Source organism: Toxorhynchites rutilus, chromosome 1 (genome assembly GCF_029784135.1).
Source record: "Toxorhynchites rutilus septentrionalis strain SRP chromosome 1, ASM2978413v1, whole genome shotgun sequence".
Lineage (NCBI taxonomy): Eukaryota > Metazoa > Arthropoda > Insecta > Diptera > Culicidae > Toxorhynchites > Toxorhynchites rutilus.
Window position 1 is genome coordinate 39,515,405 of NC_073744.1, and position 26,750 is coordinate 39,542,154.

Sequence of the window (26,750 nt, forward strand, 5' to 3'; positions counted from 1 at the left end):
TATCTCGCGCGGCTATCTGAAATTTAATTCAACAGCGGTTAAAACTTTCGGGTGCATCAGCATTTCATTGACATTTCAATATGATGTAATATGTTCTTTATTAGGATTTAATATGATTCACTGTTTCATGATTTTCTCCAGCATGCAACACGATTCACTACAGTACTGAATCGATTTAAATTATACGCTTATACGACACACAAACTGCATCAGCGTAATATACGCATATGATGCGGATTAAATATATTTTACGACAATGTACATCCTAAAATTGATGTTTCTTATACCGAATTGCGACTTAATTTGATAATGGTATATAAAATCGAGTTTTCACATTTTATGCGATTTCAAATATACACGATACATACTTTGATTGATATTATATGCGATTATGATTTATTTATTCGGGTTTCTTGTAAGACTTGGCAGGTGCAAAATTATACGATTTAATGTTTGCTGGATTCCCAGCAAACATGAAATCGTAAAATTTTGCACGTGCTGAGTCTTACAAGAAATCATAATCGCATATAATATCAATCAAAGTATATATCGTGTATATATATATATATATATATATATATATATATGAAATCTCATAAAATGTAAAAACTTGGTTCGAGTTTGTGTGTCGTATAAGCGTATAAATTAAATCGATTCAGTACCACAATAAAGCGGGTTGCATATTGAAGAAAATCATGAAACAGTAAATAGTTTTAGATCCTAATAAAGAACATAGCACATCATATTATTGAAAGCATTTCATTGGCAAGTTTCACTCCATAACAACAATGTCAACAATATCATATGGAGGAATCGAATAAATAAATTTCAAAAAAGTGGTTCTCTCCGTTGTTTTATATGTAGGATAATTCATCAAAGGGGCTGTCAATGTTAACGGTAAATTTGGTTGTATTAAATGTGCTACAGAGGGACAATACAGTCATACATCCCGCACAATGATTTATCCAGATCTCAATGCTCCTAAACGAGGGGACGAGATGTTTCGTGAAAATGTCATCAAGTTCTTGATACTCCTCTTGCAAAACTACTAATTGATATAATAGAAGATGTCATTGTAGGCGATTATTTGCATCTGTTAAAATTTTGGATGATGTGTAGACTTCTCAATGGGTGGCGCACGGGATATATTACCAGTAAAGTAAAATTGAGTACATTTAAAAAAAAGAGATCTCGAAGTTCTTGTGCAGCATAACGTTCCCATCAGAATTGCATCATCGCATGCGTTCTTTAGAATTTATTTCTCTTTGAAAAGGTTTTGAATATATATATATATATATTTATTTAAACTACGTTGGCAACAGCTGCTTCCAAAGCGTCGAAGATAATTCTCTTTTTTTCTCAAATTCGCCTATTACATGTTCCAATTCGTTAAATCACTTGAATCATCTTAAATTACATGTATATAAAGTATATTGTATAATGAGCGGGGGGATGTAAGGGATGATTTATAAAATTTCGTTATTGAAAAATGACATTATCTGTTGCGCAGCTCCGGTCATTGTAGATGTCCCTAGAATGAAAGCAAAAATATAAGGTTAGAAAAAATATAAATATTTGATATTTCGCGAGGCTCATACCTGGTAAATCCGAGGCACTTTTTTATGGTTGATTGTGGATAATGGTTCTTGAGATGAGGGGTAAATATTATGCTACGGAAGGCATGATTTTGGACCACGATAATTTATAATATCTTAAATGAAACATTTACAGCACTAGAGATTTTAATTAGTGATTAATTTACCTTGGTATATTGTGATATACTTTTTCGCTCTTTCCGGCTATTCGGTCCGTTCATTGTTGTAATTTTTCTTAAGCAATTCACTTTTCAAAAGTGCATCGGCCGCCACTTCAGCCGAGTTAAAATTTAGAAACTTGCGGTTTATCATTATTGATTTTGATTTAACAGATCCACGATACTCTGTACCCTGTTATTCGGCAGATTCGTTGGCCACAATAATACTCCATCTTTAATCCAGGACATCGGAACTGTCAGCACTAGAAATTGCTGATGTTCGATGAAAGTAACAACGACGAGCATTCCTTCTTATAAAATTTGCAGCAGAACAGAGTGAACTACACCATTGAAAGTATAATCTTAGATGTATACTACATCGTATTTGACACATCGCATCACATCGCTTTGCAAGGCTGCCTGATCGATCTATTATATTTATTATAATAATAATCAGATCCTACGTTGGTTAAGCATGAGAGAACAAATTGTACGGTGTAAATTATAATAAAAATAATTTAAAATTGAGATAGTTTCATTTCTTTTATTTCTTTTATTTAGTATTATTCCAATTCAAAGACATTATGCATACTACTGCATAGAATGTATTAGGTTATATCCTTTTCGAGTCATATGCATGAGTTTTAACCGCTGTTGAATTATATTTCAGATAGCCGTGAGAGATAGCTGGTGGATGATAATCCAGACGACCCGAGTTCGAACCCACATCGGAGCAGTTTCAACCAAACACCAATCTGCACCATTTTAAACATTTATATCCCACTCCCAACACAAATCGAATAATTCTTATTTCTACAAACATAAATACTTATATATAAAAATGGCGGTTCGTGAGGCTATAATCAACATTTTACGAAAAGATTTTCCTCCATTTGTTTTTTTTTCTATTTCTGTAATAAATCGTATATGAGTATGGCAAAAGTCGTATTAGTTTTGTTGAAAATTCATGAATATATAAGATCGCAATTCAATTTAAACATGATCGCTATTATAGTCGGTGAAAGTTGCATATTCATCCAAAATAATTCGGTAAGCATTTGCCATGTATGTATATGACCTCCACTTTTGCATGTATATGCCAGTTAAGCGTATTATATGCCAACCAAAATTCAGGGCATATGATGTTATATATACGCTTGTTATGCGATTTAATGTTTGCTGGGTTATAACGATACTAACATTTTTCGCCATTTTTTTTTTCCTGTAGTACATCGTATATACGTAGGACAATAGTCGTACTAGATGCACATGTAACTCGTATATTCATCCAAAGTAATTCGCAAGCAATTGTTATGTATGTATATCACTTCCACTTTTGCATGTAGCCGCTTCATATACCACCCGAAATATGGGATGTATGATGCTGTATATATGCTAGTTATACAATTTAATGTTTGCTTGGTAATTATTTTTATAACCTCACGAATCGTTATTTGTATATATGAGAACATTTTTGGTTGTAGAAATAGAATTCATTCAATTGACTTCTACAGGGAGGAATGTTTAAAACAAGTGATGAAGAAAATTGCTCCTTTCGGATTCGAACTATTTGAATTATCGAGCAGCAGCTATCTTGCACGGCTATATGAAATATAATTCAAAAACTCGTACATATGAAACGGAAGAGATGCAATCGGATAAATCATTCCTGGTTTGCCAAGTTAACTTTTTTAATTGTGTTCTAAGGAAAAGGAAGTCTTTGCAATCAAGCAACCAAACAGTTAGTTTCGTTTATTGGAAATAACAGGAAATTAATAGTAGCGTTCTCAATTGTATTGTGTGACAACAATTTGTTCTCACAAGTTATTCTGAAAGCAGAGCTACATTTTTTCATTAATATCACTGACAACTGACGAACCACGTTAGTCACTGCCTACTGATAAAAATCTTCGTCAAATGGGGACTGACGGAGTACGATGCAACACTTTGCTTTTTACTGAGCTTCGTCAATACACTTTCACCGATCAAGTAGGCGGTAAATTGTCCTTAACGGATTGATGATTGTCGCAGAATGCATTTTATTTTCATCGAACAAAGCTTCGATATTCGTTTCGGTTGTTGTTTCTCGTATTTACTGAAGTAAATACTACATCGAACACGCGATAACGTGTGAGCGATTGCAAATCATTTGGGCAATAATGAAGAAATTTATCTTTTCGTTGAAATTTCTGCCCGATATCGAAATTCACGTATTTGAAAGTTCGTTTGTACTCATTTATATCCTTTGTTCTCGTCGAAGTTTTAGCGTTTAAGCGTTTAAGAAGTTTTAGCGTCAAGAATGGTATTCAGGTAGCAACGTGAACAAATGCATCCTTGTAAACGTGTAAAATTCCATTACATCAAGTGACATGGTATTTCTCGTCTTGAGCTGAGTTGCAACATGCTCTGATCGTCAAAACACTCTGACAAACTATTTAGCATCAAAAAGTGAAGAATTTGTTTTGTCAGTTTATGTCATTTGTGGCAATGTTGCAATGGTCGTCATAGTAGCCCAAATATATGCAGTGACAGTGACAAATAGCAGAAAAATCTTATTATAATTATCTGTTGAGAAGATTAATTTACAAATATTCCGGTTGAGCTATCCCTAGCTTCACTCCGGGTTCCACATTAGGAAGGAACCCGGCCTGGAAGGCTGAAAAAATCGATTTTTGTTTTGCATTTTTGGGAAATTTATTCCCTCAGAAGTGTTGTCCTAAAAGTATTTTTCGATATTTGATTTCGCTAGAAAATCACAGTCAAAAGTATGAGGTCACGTCAAGGGATAAAGTACTGTTGTACGAATTTTTAAACGCGTTTCTCTCGAAACCATGTTTTTCAGCTGGTGGTAACGATATCTCTGGATCTACACGACCGATTCGGCTGAAATTTTTAATCAGCGCGTAAAAATGAATTATCTAAAGCGTTACATAGCCGTTTTTTAATATCCCATTTTTATTGTTTTTCATGAGCTTCTAAACAGCGATATCCTGTATGTAACGTTTTATTATTATTTTTTTTATATCTTGACTTTCAACTCATTTGGCTGGTTCGTCACTTTTACTTCCATTTTTGGAAGAATGTCGGGAGTCACGAGAATTGAACTCGTGACCTTTAGCGTGAGAGGCATGGATGTTACCAGTACGCCAGATCCCCTCCACCATGTAACGTTTTAGGTATTGTCCTAAATTATCAAAATATTCATTGAAATTCGTTCTGTGACACCCCGTTACTTCAGAACCGGTACCAACAGCAAGGTACCGATTTCCAGACAACATCTACGCGTCCAGCTGTCCACAACCTGATAATCATTATTCGTGCACTCAAAAAATGGAAAATACATCTTCAAATATATCTTAAGCAATAAATAAAAGTGGATTTTATTCTAAAACTCCACCAGAAAGTTCAAAATTTAAAAACGCACCACTAGATGCGGTTGTCTGCAGTTATATAATTAAATAGCATGTTAGTTATGTCACCACACCACAATTTTCGGATTAACGTGTATACAAAACGTACACAACTGAAATTTGACACCCAATGCGCCATATTAACATTGTTCGCATGTTAACATAGCACATTTGGTGTCTAATGAACCGACACTTCAAACTAAATAGAACTGACGATCCCTCGTTATGAAGCTGCTCCTGTTTTGGCTTACAGCAAAAGAGGACTAAGTAAACCCGATTATCAAAAGCAGAACCTTCCTTGCATTCATCCTGACGGAGCGAAATTTCAAACAACGAGCACATCAACCGCGTATCTAAACGATCATCATTGGAGTGGTTTTCCCCAACCCAGAGGGAACATCTCACCATTTCATCCCATTACTTCCATACCATACAGACAAATTTAATCTTTGGGAAAACGTTTACTCGGTGAATATTTGCTCTGCCAAACGCTGCTGCTTTGCTGCCGGCTGACGCCAAATCCTTGTTCGAACATCTTCTCGAGTGGACCCAATCGCATCCGAAAAAAAGCGGAATCCACTTACGATAATTTGCCCACAATTCACCTAATACCGGTCGGGTTCACCGTTCTAGGTTCTGCTCTCGCTATCAGAGTGCAACGAATGTTTCATCTCGGGCAAGAATTTATCCTTGCTACCATAGAAACTTCGTCACCAGCATCACCCTATAATCCCTGGGGTAGAACTCGCACTCGGGCTGTCCGTCTGTGTGCAATGTAGCTCCAGTTGATCGGATTATTCATTTGAAGGACGCAGAGGACGGTTTTATTTGCAGATGTGTTTTTTCTTCTTGTTTTTGGTCAGTTTGCATTAGACTTTGATCTGACCGCTTGATTGCTTGCCAGTATTTTAAACCATCACGTTCCCCACAGACGTGACACGTTCGAGAAAAACACAGAAAAAACATTGCATGCCGCTATCTGTGCAATCTCTCCCTGTGCCCAGGGAAGTGAATCAGAGTGGAATTTCCCACAACAAAAAGTGAAACTTTCCATAAATCACTTTCGTTGACGTCTCTTCCCACCTGCAAGGGGGGCATACCAGGTTAGATCCCGGAAGCGCATCCGTTTTCTAAATGCAGAAATTTGTTGATTCTTGCTCACTCGGAAACCTATTCGGTGCCTTATCATTCTGATAGAGAAGAGTTCGAACAGGAATGCGAATGCGTTTAAATTGAATACACTATTTTAAGCTCGCTCTAGAAACATAAATGTTTGAGTGAATTTAAAGCTTCAACATTGTCTTTTGAATGCTCACATTCCTGCAACCAGGAGTAAAATTATATGATAACACGTTCCAGCTTACAGAATACAACATACCCAACACAAACAGTGTTTATCCGTGGTAAACACATGCCAACTCCTCTCACATTCATAGACAGACTTCCCAAATAATTCTCCGTACTTTCGTAGAGAAATGGGTGATGCTTCTGCTGAATTTAGAAATGCCATCCTCCTCCCCTCCCCTCGGGTTTTCCTGTACCTCATTCGCCTTTTGTTCCGCATGTTTGCTCGACATAACACGAACGTGATCAAATTTCATTTCGTGGCAGGCAGTTACCCTCTCTCTCTGTTGCCATCAATAGCTCTGGAGCATAATGATGTGGAAAATGGTTACGGGATGCTTACTCCCAGTTCTGCCAGCCTACTTTGGAATGCGAGCTACGATGATGTACTCAATTGCTTTGGCCCGTAGAATACCCACGATGTGAGGGATCATTTCCTCATGACGATATGGTAATGGATGTATAGAAAATGATAGTTGAGGTAATTCGTTTGGATTTGTTTGCATCGAAATCGATGGATTTCCACTTCCAATTTATACCGGAGTTTGATGCACAGAACACAGAATGTTGGATAGATGACTCAAAATTTGTAGAGGTGATTGTGCATAATATTTGGTGAAACAAATCCTTCTATGCATGTGATCGAATCTCAACTATGACAAACTGTGTTAATGAAAATGGCGTTTCCGATTTTGAAACATTTGGCATCAAGACAAATTTGCAAACCTCAATTTCCTTGGACTCGATTATCCGGATTATTTTATTTTTGATTTTCGGAAATTTTGAATAATTTGTATAATTTGATACCCACATTAAACAGCCAATATGGATATCAAATGAAGGGCTTGACTAGTAGAACACAGTTATTTATGAAAAATGCAAATCCAAGATGGTCTCCACCACAATATGGCGCCATATATATTTTTTCACAACCCCATCAATATGGGTATCAAATGAAAGGTCTTGACTAGTAGAATACAGTTATTTATGAAAAACTCAAATCCAAGATGGCTTCCACCACAAGATGGCCTTTCATTTGATACCCACATTGGAGTGGTTCTGAGAAAATATGTTATCGGCCATTTTGTACCGGCCGCCATCTTGGATTTTCAATACCATGGAATACGCAATTTTATAATGACACCAGAGATAAAGATGTGTTCCAAATTCCAGATCAAACGGTCAACAGGAAGGGATTTAAATTTCTATCAATGTGTTACAGCCCTACAGATAAAGTTACAAAGTTACAAAGCTACAAAGTCACAAATATACAAACGGGTCCAAGCTAGATAAAACCGTTTAATAAATACGTGCAAATCATAATTATAATACCTTTATCGAGAGAAAATTTGTTTTACTATTACTATTACTATTACTATTACTATTACTATTACTATTACTATTACTATTACTATTACTATTACTATTACTATTACTATTACTATTACTATTACTATTACTATTACTATTACTATTACTATTACTATTACTATTACTATTACTATTACTATTACTATTACTATTACTATTACTATTACTATTACTATTACTATTACTATTACTATTACTATTACTATTACTATTACTATTACTATTACTATTACTATTACTATTACTATTACTATTACTATTACTATTACTATTACTATTACTATTACTATTACTATTACTATTACTATTACTATTACTATTACTATTACTATTACTATTACTATTACTATTACTATTACTATTACTATTACTATTACTATTACTATTACTATTACTATTACTATTACTATTACTATTACTATTACTATTACTATTACTATTACTATTACTATTACTATTACTATTACTATTACTATTACTATTACTATTACTATTACTATTACTATTACTATTACTATTACTATTACTATTACTATTACTATTACTATTACTATTACTATAACTATTACTATTACTATTACTATTACTATTACTATTACTATTACTATTACTATTACTATTACTATTACTATTACTATTACTATTACTATTACTATTACTATTACTATTACTATTACTATTACTATTACTATTACTATTACTATTACTATTACTATTACTATTACTATTACTATTACTATTACCATTACTAAGCGCCCGACTGACTGTTTAGTCGTTTTGGCGGAGAAACTGCGTGAAGAAGCCAAAAGTCATTCCTAACTGAATACGCAGAGCCCTGGTTTCCACACATTCTTCCAGATGCAATGCTCCACACCACTATAACATAAACAGAAATACACCACACAATACTTCCTTCATGTGATACCGAAAAAGCAAAACGAGACCCATGCGTGCAACACTGCTGCGTAAAACGCACAACTGAGCTACTGCGCGTCCCGAAGTCACACATGCGATAGAAAATGACATCAATGCTGAGCAAAACAATTTCATTCAAAATTCTTTTTAAATTCTGATCGCGAAAACGAAATCCAATATGGATAAGCAGAATATATATGCTTTACTACAAGTATACAATTATTACTTCGTACTTGAATCAAACGCAAAAGTCTTATCAGGTGCAAAATCCGCAATACAGATTTTCTATTTTGTCTACAGAAAAAAAAAATTTTTTAGCTCGGAAATACAAATACAGTTTTTTATGTGGCAACATTGCTGATGGGACCACGAAACTTGGTGTGAGTGAAGGGGACCATCGAACTACACGCCTACATACAAGCAAACTCCAACACCGTTTCGATTCCACTCGAACTACTTTTCTTGAGTCTCTTATCTAAATCAGCTTGAATGTGAGAGATAGCGATGTGAATCGTGTTTTCCAGTCAATATCAGTGATTTTGCGCTTCTGGATCAAATCTGGAGTAGAAATCCAAGACATCATGGTTTTTAAATTAACGCAGCTCTAAATCAATGCTCGTTTCAATACATCATCGAAACTGAATGAGGTAGAGAAAATTGGAGATTTAATTCATGTGCTTTTAAATACAAAAATCTGCGAGAAAAATCAGCATCAACCGACTGGAGTGCATCAACATGTCAGGAAAATGACAAGAAATTTCCCATTTTTTGTTTGAACTTGAGTTAGTTTTCGAGTGAAAAAAAAAGAAAAAAAGACGGGTGGGTAATGTCGGGGACATAACCGGAGTGACGTAGGACTATACAAAGGGGACAGCTTTTGTTAAATATATATTTTAAATATATTGTTTTATTTTCCTCTCCTACGTGAATACCTACCTATCTACCTGAAAAATGGATTAGTTTACTGTTTACTCTTTATGAACATGTTGATGGTTCTGAAAAGTACCTTTGGTGTTGTGTTTTTGTTATCACTCGATATCCCCATCTTGTTCGGTTAAACCTTCCTATTTAGCTATTGCGTTTGCCACTCGCCACAAAATTTCTTTCCGTCCAGCTTGTGACATATTGTACAGAAAATTACATTTAATGGCACGTCGCATTACCACCACTCAATGTCGGATTGGAGGTAATTTTAACGTGTAATTGAACATTTGCGATAACAGTGGTACAGTGTTGACTTTCAATGTGGGGTCATAATTTGGACCCCGAAGCCTATGTATACAAAAAATGTCCAACTAAATATGTCGCATTACAGGTCCATCCAATTAGCTAAATGTCGAGCTAAATGTAAATTACTGTACTTTCAATCTGGAAACAATTTAAGAGTTGGTAAAAATTGAATAATCGGAAAAGTCCCCAACTATCAATAAGCTCAGAACAACTGCCAAATTCACATACTCATCAGATCCTGGCAAACAAATTATGAAAAAATCAATTTGTGTTTTATTATAATTTTGGATATTATTTTAGAATGCATTGAACTGTATTTCGTAAACTCTTTTTTGAAAGGTTTAATGGCCCTGATAAGCGTCGTGTTTTATGGAATGGTTCCAATTTAGAAAACTTAGTACTCGTGGTTTAAAAAAAATCATTTCGAACGCCCTCGATGCCGCCTTGTTCTGGTTTTGCCACCAAAGCAGATTGTATAAAGAACAAACTTTTTTCTTCCGCTACCTGCTGTCGTTTTGCGATTGCGTTTGCCACTCGCTGCAACTGCCTGTTGTTGTCTTGATGTCCACCGAACCGAATGTGGTCTGTTCTGAATGCGGGTTTTCTTATCGTCGCGAGCAGCTTTGCCAGCTAACTCGATCACTTCGGCGGCCGAAACTATATAACGCCGGCTAGGTGGACTGATGCACTGGTACTAACGCGCTCGGCCTAGCTATCCTTAGGGGGAACTCCAGACTAACTCGGTTCGAGCGAGATTTTGCCTTTCCCTTCACTTTTCCTCCTTTGCCATATCCAACCATGGCTGCTTGTGTTGGTTTGTTGATGTGATGTGATGCGAAACGATGTGGTGTACGGTTTCGATGAGAATGATCGTTACGGCAGCGGAGCGGGGATTTTTAAGCTGACTGGCTGGCTCGAGAATAACGCATGTGTGAGACTGCGACCAATGTTTCGTTCATTTTTTTCTTTTTCCTTTCCAATCGTGCTTCATTCTATTTCGCTGCTGCTCTGGTTGCCCGTTTTGGTCGGTACGATTTGAGGAGCACAAAATGGACCAATCAAAAATGGGCACATTGTGCATTTGGACAATGCTTGATATTTCACAATTATTAAATTATTTATCTCAAGAAAAATGAAATGTTATTCGTTATGATAGATGCGTAGATATATTTTCTATCAATTGATGCAAAAACCTTTGCGATCTATTGAGAAATGCTCGAGTTATAAGCGTTCCAAATCTTGCATTTTTTCTTACCTGTTCAGTGCCTAGATTTTCATTTCACTCCCTATATCTTCCGGTTAGACGTAATCCTACGTCAAAAGAAAAGAAGAAAATAAACTCACGATGATCCAATACGTTGATTGATGATTTGGACGATATATTTCAAGACATCCTATATTCATAAGAAAAAGGCAAGCCAATTCCTCGGTAACTTCGAAATCCTTCTCTCATCTATCACCACTGAATAAAATACATTGTCGGCAGCTCATTTTTCCAAATCAAATAAACAGCAGCAGCTTCATTACAAATCAAATAAACCAATTTCTAATTCATTCAATAGACACTGAAATGGTGAATGAACTCGACTGCCCTCTAATGGCGAGAGCACAGCAAAATCGAATGAATTTTTTCCCAAACGTCCTGTCACTATTATGAACTCACGCACTCACTACATCCCGTTCTCTCCCATGAGACTCTTGAGAAAGTTTCCAGCAGTTAAGCCGGGTTTATACGTTGTCAATTATTCGGTTGCGAGTAAACACCATGGTATGGGTACGTTCGTAATACTTGGGATCGTTTGACGCTTACTCGCAACCGAGTAACTGACAACGTAAAAACACGATTTTTCCGCCGTTGCTTCTATGCGAGTGTTAGCAGAACAGAACCAAAAACGCGAAAAAGTCATTTGAGTACCAACGAGAACAACGAGTTTCACAAAAAACACTACGTCCGGGATAAACATGTCCACGCTGCTGTTCGCAGTTTTGTGTTTGAATACAAACATGATTTTTTCGTACCTATAATTATTTTGCAGGTGACAATTGGTTTCAACTCAACTGATTTTATGCGTTTGATGCAGAATTTTTTTAGAAACATTAACCTGGAAAATGAAATTTTCGGAATTGTTTTTTTTTGAACGCCCTAACTTGGACCGCCCTAATCAAACTTTCATAAAAATATCAAGAATATCTGTAAACTTTCCTGAAAACATGCATCTAAAACTATTTTTTGGGTATTTATTTATTTATTTGGTCAGCGTTTGTACGACGTCGTCCGCTGTGCAATCGGTTCCCCAGACTTCAATTGGCATCATGCACGCAAAAAAAAATCTCATAGAAAGCTTCTTTCTATTCAGAGAATGTTTTCTTTCCACGAAACCAAAGATTATTTAATCAGACTTGCAAAATGTGCATGAACTCATAGCCTTTTAGTTCATGCTATTTTTATATAGAAAGAAACGAAACGAAAGCAATGGATACTGCGACATCGGGTGAGAACATCAGTTCTTGAATTATAAACATCGTGTTTGTTCACACATGTTTATGTTCGTGTTTGTGATAGACATCCAACACTAGCGAAAATCATGTTCGAATTCAAACAAAAACATGAAATTTTCACATCGCGTGGATGTGTAAGTGTTTTTCGGAAGACTGTCTGGTGGTATCTCTGTTGGAACTGAAATGGTACCGGTGAGCTGTCCATGATTGGTCGATGGGGTTTTTTCTTTGCTGTGCTGTTAGTGATTAAACGCTTCGGAAATAGATAGCCAACGGAAACTCCTCGAGCACGCTCTTTGGCATCAACTTCCTGAGCAGCAGTTTTGGAATCGTGGCCTGGCGTGGCGTGACAGCTTAGAATGCGACAGCAATCCTCGGTCGGCTATGGATAGACAGTTCGAAGAAAAAATCCAGCCAGAAGAACAAGCTGGATGACGCATGTCATAGTGCCTGACCGGCAACTCTGGAGGTTACATAAATACGTGTAACCAACCTGATTGCATCGGGTTGTTTTTCTTTCGAACAGGCGGTTTCAATTAAATTGCATCTTATAAAGCGGAAAACAATCGCAATTATGCAGTGAACAGTGAGCAGCCAATATGAATCCTACGGTTGTTACCCTCCTGCTATCAACGATGGTGCTGTCTTACCCGGTTCCAGAAGCGGATTGCTGCTTGCAAGTGTGCTGCTGCAGTTGCACCGAGTCTGATGAGCCAGACAAACTGCCACATCCAGACGCCGATGAAGTAGGCCCGCATGCACGATCGGGTTTTCCTTTCAATGCTGCCCCTGTGCGGTTCCCAGTCAAAAGTGACAAGGACCCCTACGAGGTTGCGATGGCATTAGCCGATATTTACGATGGTAGCAATGAAGAAACTGAAGACGACGACGCACCGAGCGGCAAACCGAGTGTCTCAAGTCAGCAGGTTAACACTTCAACACATGGATATCCTATGTCACCATGGTATGGGGGATATTCACCACAATACCAGGGAGGACCAATGCCGTACCACGTGTACGCACCGACGATGATCTATCAACAATATCCCGGAGCAATGCAATATCAGCCGTACGGTGGCGTCTATCACGGATATGGGATGGGTGTTCAAGCACCTCAATTCGTAAGCCAATCGCAGGCCCAAAACCGAGGCCTTCCATCATTCGCTGCAGTGCCGGTAATGATGCATGATAACGTTGTCCACTCAATCGGCAGCACATCAGCTTCACATCTAGCGAGCTATGGGGGATTTGGACACGGACATATTGACGATGGATTTAGTGGCATTCTGTACCACGGACTAGGTTTTCTGAATTTTGCACTGCAGAAACAACTGGAGTCCGAAGCGGCCCAGCAGAACTCAGGTGTAAAAAATTGAACTCTTGACCTTGACCAAACCTTTTTTCTTGTATAATTGAAACAACTTGACTATAATGAAGCAAAAATAGTTGGGAATCTGTATTTCGTTTTATTCGATCTGTTCACATCAACGATTATTTCATCGATTAATATAGCTGTATTAGTGAGTAGTGACAAACTGTCAAGAATACTCGCCTCATTAGCGCGTTATTGCCACAGATTGTTTTTCATGCTCCACAGATGTTCTTCATATGAACGAATTTTCTCAAAGTAGAAAACAAGTGTTCATATGCAGTCAACCGAACAGTCAGAATGCGTCTACCACATTTCATTCTCCTGTTGCTGTCAATAATGCAATCCATTCCGATCCTACCGGGATCCGATTGTTGTGTACAAGTGTGCTGCTGTTCCTGTACCGACTCGGTACAAAAAGGATATTGACGGTGGCAAAGCAATGTCACTAGCGCGATCGGCTGTTTTGCCTAAGCGCGAACATAACACGCAAGGGGCAGAACAAATGGACGATCCCACTGGGCAGGAGGGCATTGCTAGCCCGATGCAGAGACCGTGGTATGGAAGATATGTTCCACCACAGCAAGCCGCCGGCGGTCAGCAGTTATACCAGGGATACTCACCTGCGGTGCCTTATCAAGGATTCCACGGAGGTGTGGTTCCGGAGCATCAGATGGCTGCCCCTGTTCGACCCCAACAGACCGTACAATGGCCGCAGTCTGACTTTCCAACGCCTCAAGGAAGTTTCTCGAACCCTGCCGACCACCCCCCCCCCCCCCCCCCCCCAACTGTTTAATGAGCCCGTTGGCATAGTAAAATCACTTGGTGACTCATTGTACAATTTTGTGTCTGGATTTTTCGATCCCTATGGTGATGGTTCATTCTTTGGCAATTATTATTAGAGAAACTTATCATTGAAAAAAAAGACGGGTGGGTAATGTCGGGGACATAACCGGAGTGACGTAGGAGTATACAAAGGGGACAGCTTTTGTTAAATATATATTTTAAATATATTGTTTTATTTTCCTCTCCTACGTGAATACCCACCTATCTACCTGAAAAATGAATTAGTTTACTGTTTACTCTTTATGAACATGTTGATGGTTCTGAAAAGAACCTTTGGTGTTGTGTTTTTGTTATCACTCGATATCCCCATCTTGTTCGGTTAAACCTTCCTGTTTAGCTATTGCGTTTGCCACTCGCCACAGCTTTCACAGTTGGAAAATTTCTTTCCGTCCAGCTTGTGACATATTGTACAGAAAATTACATTTAATGGCACGTCGCATTACCACCACTCAATGTCGGATTGGAGGTAATTTTAACGTGTAATTGAACATTTGCGATAACAGTGGTACAGTGTCAACTTTCAATGTGGGGTCATAATTTGGACCCCGAAATCTATGTATACAAAAAATGTCCAACTAAATATGTCGCATTACAGGTCCATCCAATTAGCTAAATGTCGAGCTAAATGTAAATTACTGTACTTTCAATCTGGAAACAATTTAAGAATTGGTGAAAATTGAATAATCGGAAAAGTCCCCAACTAATAAGCTCAGAACAACTGCCAAATTCACATACTCATCAGATCCTGGCAAACAAATTATGAAAAAATCAATTTGTGTTTTATTATAATTTTGGATATTATTTTAGAATGCATTGAACTGTATTTCGTAAACTCTTTTTTGAAAGGTTTAATGGCCCTGATAAGCGCCGTGTTTTATGGAATGGTTCCAATTTAGAAAACTTAGTAATCGTGGTTTAAAAAAAATCATTTCGAACGCCCTCGATGCCGCCTTGTTCTGGTTTTGCCACCAAAGCAGATTGTATAAAGAACAAACTTTTTTCTTCCGCTACCTCCTGTCGTTTTGCGATTGCGTTTGCCACTCGCTGCAACTGCCTGTTGTTGTCTTGATGTCCACCGAACCGAATGTGGTCTGTTCTGAATGCGGGTTTTCTTATCGTCGCGAGCAGCTTTGCCAGCTAACTCGATCACTTCGGCGGCCGAAACTATATAACGCCGGCTAGGTGGACTGATGCACTGGTACTAACGCGCTCGGCCTAGCTATCCTTGCGGGGAACTCCAGACTAACTCGGTTCGAGCGAGATTTTGCCTTTCCCTTCACTTTTCCTCCTTTGCCATATCCAACCATGGCTGCTTGTGTTGGTTTGTTGATGTGATGTGATGCGAAACGATGTGGTGTACGGTTTCGATGAGAATGATCGTTACGGCAGCGGAGCGGGGATTTTTAAGCTGACTGGCTGGCTCGAGAATAACGCATGTGTGAGACTGCGACCAATGTTTCGTTCATATTTTTTCTTTTTCCTTTCCAATCGTGCTTCATTCTATTTCGCTGCTGCTCTGGTTGCCCGTTTTGGTCGGTACGATTTGAGGAGCACAAAATGGACCAATCAAAAATGGGCACATAGTGCATTTGGACAATGCTTGATATTTCACAATTATTCAATTATTTATCTCAAGAAAAATGAAATGTTATTCGTTATGATAGATGCGTAGATATATTTCCTATCAATTGATGCAAAAACCTTTGCGATCTATTGAGAAATGCTCGAGTTATAAGCGTTCCAAATCTTGCATTTTTTCTTACCTGTTCAGTGCCTAGATTTTCATTTCACCCCCTATATCTTCCGGTTAGACGTAGTCCTACGTCAAAAGTTTTAGCATTAGATTGTCTTTTATTATTGTTGTTGGGTTGGGTTTGGATTTCCTCATATGTCAACGCTGCTTCCGCTGATATCGGAAAAACAAGAGCAATAATGGCTGTGTCTCTTGAATAAACACTCTAAAACATACCTGCATCATTTCATACATCGCTTGCTGCCGGAGCTGCTGCTGATGCAGCTTCATAAGTTCCTGACGAGTCATTTGTGGTGATTGTTGAACCTGCTGTTGCCTCCGTTTCGATTTTTGCTGCGGCGATCGAGGCTGGACGCGATAATAGAACGGAGGCGGAACATACCCGTGCGGTTGAATGAACATTTCATTATAGAATTGGTTCCAAAATGGTGGCAATCCTTGTGGGTGCCGTTCCGACTCGTCTCGACCGGCCCGATGTTTTGTTCCTTCAGGTGCAAAACCCGATGCTCCCCGAGTTCGTTCCGATGCGCTGACGTCTCGCTCCGAAGGGTGGTGATAGTGGTCCCCACCAGAAGCGCGGCAATAGCATGGGATGCAAGAGCAATCTTCCGGTTTAACTTGATGGATTTTTCCTAGCAAGAATGCGCTGGAAAGGAGTACACAGAAACTCATGAATGTCATTGTGCTCAACGCGCATGTTCGAGTGTGACTGACACGACTAACCCCTGGCATGGAATGATAGAAAAGCCACATGGCGAAAACTGTAACAATGCCATAAATCAGTTGATTAGCGTGAAGGTTTTCATAACACATTAGAATGTTAAGATTGTTACCGGCTACCCTTTGCGGTCGTTTTCTGATGTGGGAGTTCTAATAGAGAAAAAAAAATATGATTTTCTGTGAACTAACCTCTTTTTATTTAATAAATTTTTGTATCGGAATTGTCCACCAGCTCACGTCGCTAGGCCTTGTCAGCAGCTGCGTTGCAGCTTTGCTATTCATTTGAACGAACGAACGTGATGAATTATAGAGGTTTTAAACTTTTCAGTTCATTCGCCTCTACTATTCAGTTGACTCGTACGGATGTATTATTAACTGACACAATCTTCAGCATATTACTCTTTTGTATTTCACTGGCACCACCTCTTGCTATATTACTTTCATGACACTTGCATACCTTTGTAAACTTTCTCTTCTAACCTTCTAACAAACCAATTCCATCACTAGGGCGAACCGCGACACTCTTATCAGCACTTGATTGAGATTCCGAAGACAAATAATACGTATTGGATTTTGATTTAGAGATATGCTAAGTTTGTATCTTGGGATGAAGTCTGGAATTTCGAGAACGTTAGGGACCCGATTATCCGCGGAAATTGGTGGTAAAGTTACCGCGGACAACGCAATGAATGGTCCTCAGTTTAGAGGTACATGTTAGGGAAACATATTCCGGTTTGCACAAAACAAGCGAGTACAAAATACTCGCAGCTCGCATACATTTACAAAGCGAATTCCCCCAGGTACCTTTGTTTCCAAATCCATCTTAGGGAAATACATTTAGGTGTGAACAAAAATACCTCCAACCTGCAACCTCCAACATTCGTATTTGCAAAACGAATTCCCCCAGGCACATTGATTTTGAAGTCTGTGTTGTGGAAACCGTAAACCGGGCCATTCAAAACGTGACAGTTAGGGCGTTTAGATAACGCTTAACATTTCGCAGTAATTCAATTGTTTATCTCACGAAAAATAACATTTTAATAATTGTAATAGATGCGTAGAAATATTGCCTATCAATTGATGCAAACATCTTTCCGAACTATTAGGGAATGTTCGAAATCTTTCATTTGTTCCTGCATGTTCTGTGTTAGGTTTTCATTTCACCCCCATACTCCCCATATTCCGATTAAACGTACACCCACGTCAAAAATCACAAATATGAAAAACACATACGAACATATTTAAATATCAGCAAAAAAATAAGTAAAAGTAAAAAATGATTCTCAAAATTCTAAAAAAAATTAAAATTAGGAAATATATTTTTTGGACCGCTCAACACTGTTAAAAATCACAAATATTTAGAAAATGCGTAGAGACACATTCGAATACGAATTGGAGTAGTACTGAATCTCCAAATCCCCTACAAAAAAAATATTTCAATATTTCAAGATTTTTTTTTGTACTCCAATTATTGCGAGACCCCTCCCCCTTTCTAAGGGGGGGGGGTTCTGCCATACAGATGAAACACAAATTTCTGCATTACTCGAGATCAAGCAAATGAAACCAAATTTAGCATGTGGGGATTTAACGGTGCAATAAGTGTTTTTACGGTGGTTAGACACTCCACCCCCTCTCTAAGGAAGAACTGCCATACAATTGAAAGACAAATTTCTGCATAACTCGAAAATTAATCAAGCAAATGGATCCAAATTTGGCATATGCAGGTTTTAGGGATCGATAAACGTTTCTATGGTAGTTCGACACTCTCCCCCCTCTCTAAAGGGGGCTCCAATACATATAAATTTTGGGCAGGACGAAGTTTACCGGGTCAGCTAGTATGTAAATAAAAATAGATCGCTGAATGTGTTGATAAGAGCAAAACTCGAGTAAGGAATTATCCGATTTATTCTATCATATTTTCTGTATCAAACATTTATTCCATGTAACGGTGGTACAAGCACTTGGAATTTTATAGTAAAAGGTAATTTTAAAGTGTCGATTAGAAGATCAATCAATGAACAGTTCTGCGATTGGACCCATGAACATACCAAACGTGAGTGTTAAAGGTATTCATAACAAAAAATTAATTTTAGCGGGACGAAGGTTGCCGGGTCAGCTAGTTATGGGTAAAAATAGCATTTCTCCTTCGTTGCTACGTTGTCCGGAACACTGTTTGTAGGGGGTTGAAATAACTTTATAGCCAGGTGGTGTATATTGGCCATGAGTGTTCTCTTGGGAAGTTCGTGTAGCTGCTGTCTTGATCTGATCTAATTGGGTGCTAAATTCTGCTTATGTATAGGAAAGGGAAAGGAGAATGGGTAAATGCACTGGAGGAAGCGAAACGGGCTTCTAAGGAAGACATATCTGGGGAACATAATATTAAGATCGAGATTACTGAAGCTATCATAATCTGATATGTGTGAGCAGTGGCGTCAAGTGAAGCTTTCGCATCCGGGAAGTGTCGAAGAGTCGATTTGCTCCCCTTATTCCCCACCAGAGAAAAAATCAATCATGTTTATTCTATTTATTCATACAAATTCGGTTCATTTTGCACCCCTAATTCGTGTACACAGGACAGTCCCCCCCCCCTGCAACCCCCAGTCGACGCCACTGTGCGTGAATATACTCTTTTGAACTTCTAAATCAGCAGCCAGTTAAATTCATTAATTGCATTTTCTACATAAACAAACAATATGCTCGATATTATGGCATCCTGGACCATAATTACATAAATTGTTATTAGCAAGACCTACACAATAAAGACGAGAATTGAGCCCGAACAGATGGAACTTCGGAGATAATAGAGTGAAACCATCCTGAAACATCCCTCCATTGATTCTGCCAACTTATAAATGCCTGTTTGTCCGAAAAATGGAGAAAAACGTGATACACATCGACTCACATTGTGAGCTAAAGATTGCTCGTTGCGTCGGGGAGAAGAGTGAGTGATTTGTGCAATCGAAGAAACATACTATATTTTTTTCAAGCAAAAAATTGCTGGATAAATTTCCCGTCTGATGGTATATAACACAACATTCGTCGCAATAAGGGTTTTGAGTAATATGCGTTTGAAAACTCTTAATCAATCGTTACATTTTTCGTAGAGTGACCCCCTATATAGAAATCAAAGACATAGTCCTATATCAAAAATTGAAAAGTACGTATTTACCATAGATCCTACGTTGAACCACATAGGGATTCAAATAATAGTCAAAATTTCTTATTTGGCACCCTACACAATATTTTCCATGGAGCAGGTGATTTGGTTTGGGGGCACTTTTTACTTCCTTACCCAGCCAGGCCCTTTCGAGTTAATTTCTGTGAAAAAGTATTCTACAAAGAAAAGTTTCAGCAGGAACAATTTCTCTCCGTGCATGAGAGAAAAGAAGAGCAGTGGTATGTGGTATGAAGTGGTATGTTTTGTACACATCGTGTTCGTTTATGATGTGAAAAACGCATGTTTATGTTTGTGTATCATTGAGCGTGTTTGGAATAAGCATTGAACACTAGCGAATAGCATGTTCGTGTAGAACAAAAACATGGAATTTAAACATCGCTTACACATGTCTAAGTGTAAGTGTAAGATTTTCGGAAGACTGGTGGAAGGTTTTGGCACAGTGGCATAGTGAGATTCGATGAATTGAATTTTGATATTAAACCACTAAAAATGCTTAATATCGAAACAGCTAAAATTACATCCACACGGAATCATGGATGATTTTCGGTTTTTGTTTCCATTTTCCACTTTTGATCAGTATTCATTGTCATAGGGCGGCTTAAAGATTACAGAATAACATGTAGAAGGTGTTCTCATTAACAGAAATCTGAAATTCAAAATGTTACAAATCAACCACCTGTCCATATTACCCCCACTGTCCGTATTACCCGCGGTTCCCCTATACAGTTTTTGATGAAAAACTGCTGCTAGGCAAACTTCTTTCGTGAACCCTGTGCATTTTGCCGGGCGAAGATGAGAAAAACGGAACCAATCTGCTGGTGCTATTTTTCATATTTATCTCACCCTGTAGGGGAACTTTGGGTAAGACGCACCGTGTCGGTACAACGCACCCCCATGAAAAATCATGGAAAACGCGGTAATCGGCAGGATTTTTCTGTGCTTATAACTTCCTTTTTTCATTATAAATACAAGTAAATGGATTGTAGCACCAAAAACCACGTCTATCATATCTTCAATTTGTGGCAAAAAAAAATCGGTTAACATGCGGCCATAGTGCTCACCATTCACAGTTACCGTCTCGCCGTCCTCATTTTCAAATAAAGACGGCCCGATGACTCCACCAGACCATAAAGCGCACCAAACAGTGGCTTTTGGCGGATGCAATGACCTCTCAACAATCACGTGTGGATTTTTTGAGCCCCATATACGGAAATTTTGGTGTTCACATAGCCTCATCGCTGAAGAAAATTTGATGCGAAAATTCAGCATTTTGCTGCTGTTGTTCGTTCACCCAATCGACGTATGCCCGACGCATTCCATGGTCACCACGCTCTAATTTTTGTACCAGTTGGACTTTATATTGATGTAGGTGCAAGTCCAATTGCAAAATTCGCCACAATGATGTGTTTGACATGCCCAATTGCTGAGCACGCCGTGGAATCGAAACATTCGGGTCATCCTCCACACTGGGAGCTACAGCAGCAATATTTTCGGCCAAACGCACATTACGATGATGCACAGGTTTCACAATATCCGCTACGGATCCAGTTTGTTCGAATTTACGCACTACATTAGCGATTATATGCTCTGTAAGCCGTTCATGACGACCAAAATCCGTCCGTAATGCTCGAAAAACATTTGCCGGTTTTTCATCATTTTTATAGTATAATTTAACAAAATTAACACGTTGTGCGATGCTAAAACGATCCATATTGCAAAATGGCAGACATTCAACTAACGATATGACGCTTTGGTTGACAGCTATGAAAAACGGTTGTCAGCGCAGGGCTGTATACTTTCGGAAGCCCGATATGGAAAACACTGTATATTAAAAACTGCATGATTTCATGCAACTTTGACCGCTTCTGTCATAAAACTTTTGATGCATTAAAAAGCTTATTTAAATTCTGCAAACTTCAAAACATTCTCAAATGTTACCAGAGCTGTCAATTGAGTTTGAATAAAAAAAAACATATTTTATATCAAAATGCAATTTTATAATCCATCTCATAATGGGGCACATCGCTCCAGTATTGAGATTAATAAAGAGTTAGTCAGTTCCAGTGTTACCAATGCACTCAGATGTTTTCTGCAGTTGTTTTATACCCAAATGGTTTCTGAAAGTCATAAAACCATTTTCACATTTCTTTTTATTTATCATGTAATAAAAACCAGAACGACCAAAATTATTTTAATTTTTCTGACTACTAAAATCCATCCATTATTAAGAATGATGCAAACCTTAGAATCAAAATAAAAACTCATAAATACAAAGGCCAAAAATCTGGCAGCACAGTTGTGAACAGCGGCACGTAGCAATATATTGTTGAACAGCGGCACATAATAATACGCTTGTAAACAAACATATTGGATTCAAAATTCTTTGGCGTTTTCGGCGTTTGATAACAAAAATGCCTCGAAAATTCGTGATCATCTGACGATTCTAACTGGTAGAAACATACCGAAAGCGGAAGATATAAGCAGCGAATCAAGAGTACTCCAAAATGAAGTTTGACATTTCGACCCGTTGTTGCGATGCATTTTGGACACGCATATGAGCATCTTACCTCGCTTATTCAACCCTCCTGTACTCGCGTGCAAAATCGTAACACGTATACTCGCGCACGGTGTCACAGACCGAAAATTAAACTTCTCTGTAATGTTGCCATTGTGTCTTTTTCAGGCTTTATTGGCATTTATTTGAAGAAAAGGGTATGATTAAATGAAAAATCTCAAAAAAATTTGTTTTCTTCGTCTTTATTATGTTTTAATAGTCATCTAATTCGGCCTCCTCAAAATAGAGTAATTGTTGATACTTCAACACAAATAACAATATTCGAATTTTCCACTGTTACTCATTAAAATAAGCAACTGCATATAATTCATGGAAGTATAAAGACCTATAAAATAACATAAAAACGTATTAATCGATTGTGGTTTCATTGGAGTTAGAATCAGAACATAGCATAACTGCATGCTCAAAACAAACATATTTTTTATATTTCATGCAGTTGTTGCGTGTTTTTCGGGTCTTTTTTCGAAGACAAGAATGTATAACGACCTTCTAGATGATTACCAGATGATAAAGGTTCTGGAATATAAAGTTTGGATATTTCTAATATTCTTTGTCTCTGTTTTCTTGGTAAACTAAGAATAAATGCCTTTTTTAGATGGGGCGTAAAAAGATGATATAAAAGGATTTCTAGGAACTTGCTTTTCTTTTTTATGTTTTCTTGTCGATGAACAATTATTAAAAAATATCCCCGAAACTGTAACTGTTAAAAATTACCATAAGCCCCGATCAGTTTATAGTTCACTGATAACAATTCTTCCACAAGTGGAATTCTTTTACATATGTATGACCATTATATTTAGCGAATAACTATACGAAAGTCAAACATTTATATTTTGCTTTTGAATGTATGAATCTAACGACGAATATATCGACGAATAGTTTATATATGGATCCGTTCAATCCAGTTACAAATCAAATAAGAATAGTCGGGTAATGATCTTAATTGCGGTTTCCGTGTCGATCCCTGAATATTCCACGCCACTAACATTAATTTATACATTTCATTCAACAATATTCTAGAATATGAAAAAAGGTACTTGTCCAAAAAAGTTATTCCTATACTCGCGTCGGTGTGTCAGACCGAATTTGTTGAAAAAGTGACACACGTCCCCTTCGTACCAATACATGCGATACGCCAAACGATGACGAACGACGAATAACGAAGCTAGAGAGAATCGCAAAGTCGTAGTGTTGATATTTTCTGAGAAATGAACGAATTATTGATTTCTCGGTCTGACAGACCAATGCGCGAGTATAGGAGTGTTAAGAACGGTGTAATATGAATGCGATTAGAACTCTCGTTATTTCTGTTGATTGCCTATTCGAAATCGTTATTGCTCATTTCATTTCATTATATTTTCACATTCTTCATCCTGTTTTGCTTAAAAGGGGCGTCTTGCCCGGACTTCCCCTACGTTCAACATTCTGGAACCAAATTCCTTGAAATTACACTGTACCAAAATTAAAGATAAAGTTTTTAACCAGGAAACAAGCGAAATCCTATCTAGTCAGTCTGCTGACATCAAGTTGCCGTACGAAGGCCATCAAAACCTTACTAATTTATGTGAAGTGCGGTTTCCGTGTCGATCCCTAATTACCACAGCCATAATTTGAATGCACATACGTTTATAAGCGCCTCGATGCTCGTGTGTGGCTATAAGATTTCCCTCACCGGAAGAAAATACTTGGCCGAGTTGTATAGGCTTTAATGCTTCCCGGAGATGAAAAATATCATTAAACAAAATATCATAAAAAAATCAAATTCTGTATAAAATTTATTCTTTTTTTTGCAGACATGGCCGGCGGATATCTTTGCTTTGTGTTTTCTATTTTCTGCATCGGTGTGGTGACGGCCATCATCGGCGATGTCGCGTCCCACTTTGGCTGCTCGCTGGGAATAAAGGACGCCGTTACTGCCATCGTGTTTGTCGCGCTGGGAACGAGTATACCTGGTGAGGGACATTCGGGGAGCTGTCCAGCCACTGTCATTTGGCACTAACGTATGGTTTCTCGTTTCCAGATACGTTCGCCAGTAAGGTCGCTGCCATTCAGGACAAATACGCTGACGCCAGTGTGGGCAACGTTACCGGCAGTAACGCCGTCAACGTTTTCCTCGGTATCGGTGTTGCCTGGTCCATCGCGGCGGTCTACCACGCATGGCACGGGCGAGCCTTCGAGGTGCAACCGGGAACGTGAGTAATCGAGACGCTTGTGTTATGATCATATGTTAATGGATCCCATTTCTATACCTTCCCAGATTGGCCTTCTCGGTGACTCTGTTCTGCTCTGAGGCACTCATAGCGATCCTTGTGCTGATACTGCGCCGGAACAAGAAGATCGGCGGTGAACTAGGTGGTCCCAAAAAGGCCAAATATGTGACGGCGGCCTTCTTCTTCTCGCTGTGGATCATCTACCTGGTGATTAGCAGTTTAGAGGCGTACGGGGTGATTCAGGGTTTCTAAACGCCTGAACGAAGGTGTCACTTCGCAACCACACACCATACTTACTCGTTCGCAGCACTACGCAACCACCTATATCGATTCCATGTGTTTTTTTTTGTGTTTTATCGTTATTTTTGGAAGTAAGGCGTGTAGAAGGTGCGACAGGAGGAGAGATCTTAAAATTTTTTGGATCCAAAGATGTGTAGCGGGCGCCCAGTTTTATTTGCTTACCGTTTGGAGTCTAGTCTCCCATATTTTATGTTAAGGGATAGGTATATACCATAGGAAACTATCCTCCACTGCGGAAGCAAGTGAAATACAAGACATTTTAGTTTACTACCTGTGTATTGTTGATAATAAGAGATAAGAGAGCGTTATAGTTTTTAGATGTTAGAGGCAGCAGATGCGCCGTTCACGAAGTAAGCAAGGCTCCCTCTCCCGAACGGCGAGAGGGAGCCTTGCTTACTTGTGTTAATTCAAGATGATTTACAGAGTTAAGAACGAAAATGCCAAATTGTTAAGGATTACTAACTACGTTAATGAAAAAATAGAGTGTATAGATAAGATAACGTTAAACTAGAAACTATTGAAGGAAAAGTCAGAATCCAGTTATTTGTGCTGTGTTCAAAGATAAACATAAACCACGAAATTTACACGACACAGCGGACATTGAATTTGGCTCTACATTTTGTGTTAGTATATTGTGACGCTGAGGACTCTCTAGTCAAATCGTGAACTTAAGTCGTTCGGTTTCACACACACACACACACCTATACTGTTCATCGTAGCCATCGTAGCGTTCTTGATCTGCGGAAATATCCGATTTCCATTTCTCGTCTATCTCGTCCTGTGAATAGAGCTTGTGCTTCGTATACAAATGTTCTATATCGGACTAAAGCATATCTGTTTTGATTTACATGATAAACATAGTGAAATGTGAACCAAACAATCAACTAGAATTGTGATTAGAAAAATGGTCCAAAACCCTGTCATGGAGTCATAGTAGCCCACGATGGCATAAATGCATAATTCCATGTCCGGTCACTTTGACCGATTGTAAAATCGACGAAATGCCAATGTAATCTAAACAGTTCATTCACAGCGGCTTGTCAGTGCGACTGCGCTGTAAATAAAGCCGATGGCATCCTGTATTTTGCGGTTCTCGAGATCAACTGAAACACCACTTTTTTGTTCGATGAATATTTTAAACATCTAACAAAAAAGGCGGACGAGAAATGTCTGCTATAACCAGTGGTAGATATCTTCCATTGATTACACTTCCCCGAAATGATCCCATAACAAAAAAACGTAACAAAAATCAGACAGTACTGGACCATTAGAGCATA

The 26,750-nt window shown here is 38.3% G+C and overlaps 2 protein-coding genes across 9 annotated transcripts in view; one reads left to right on the forward strand and one right to left on the reverse strand.

Annotated features, from left to right (window-relative positions):
- LOC129773288 (sodium/calcium exchanger 3) overlaps nucleotides 1–25,840 on the forward strand; it is a 352,801-nt gene extending 326,961 nt beyond the window's left edge. For 6 of the 8 annotated variants that reach the window (XM_055776890.1, XM_055776900.1, XM_055776893.1 and 3 more), the window contains exons 8-10: nucleotides 24,757–24,915; nucleotides 24,984–25,155; nucleotides 25,221–25,839. In XM_055776890.1, coding sequence (XP_055632865.1) covers nucleotides 24,757–24,915; nucleotides 24,984–25,155; nucleotides 25,221–25,425 — 536 coding nt within the window. In that variant the 3' untranslated portion in view covers nucleotides 25,426–25,839. Of the gene's footprint in view, nucleotides 1–24,756; nucleotides 24,916–24,983; nucleotides 25,156–25,220 lie in introns of all 8 variants that reach the window. The other 2 variants (XM_055776912.1, XM_055776918.1) reach the window with 2 other exon arrangements.
- Nucleotides 1,509–17,180, reverse strand: LOC129773363 (uncharacterized). The gene is made up of 3 exons (XM_055776963.1): nucleotides 16,707–17,180; nucleotides 16,501–16,643; nucleotides 1,509–1,531 (listed from the first exon to the last, which is right to left on the reverse strand). The coding sequence occupies exons 1-2, from the start codon at nucleotides 17,169–17,171 to the stop codon at nucleotides 16,629–16,631; spliced, it is 480 nt and encodes a 159-aa protein (XP_055632938.1). The 5' UTR covers nucleotides 17,172–17,180; the 3' UTR covers nucleotides 1,509–1,531; nucleotides 16,501–16,628.
- Nucleotides 25,841–26,750: the final 910 nt, after the last annotated feature.

Bases quoted from the DNA above. Each gene is read 5' to 3' on its own strand.
- LOC129773363 (XM_055776963.1), bottom strand. From the start codon at position 17,171: ATGACATTCATGAGTTTCTGTGTACTCCTTTCCAGCGCATTCTTGCTA.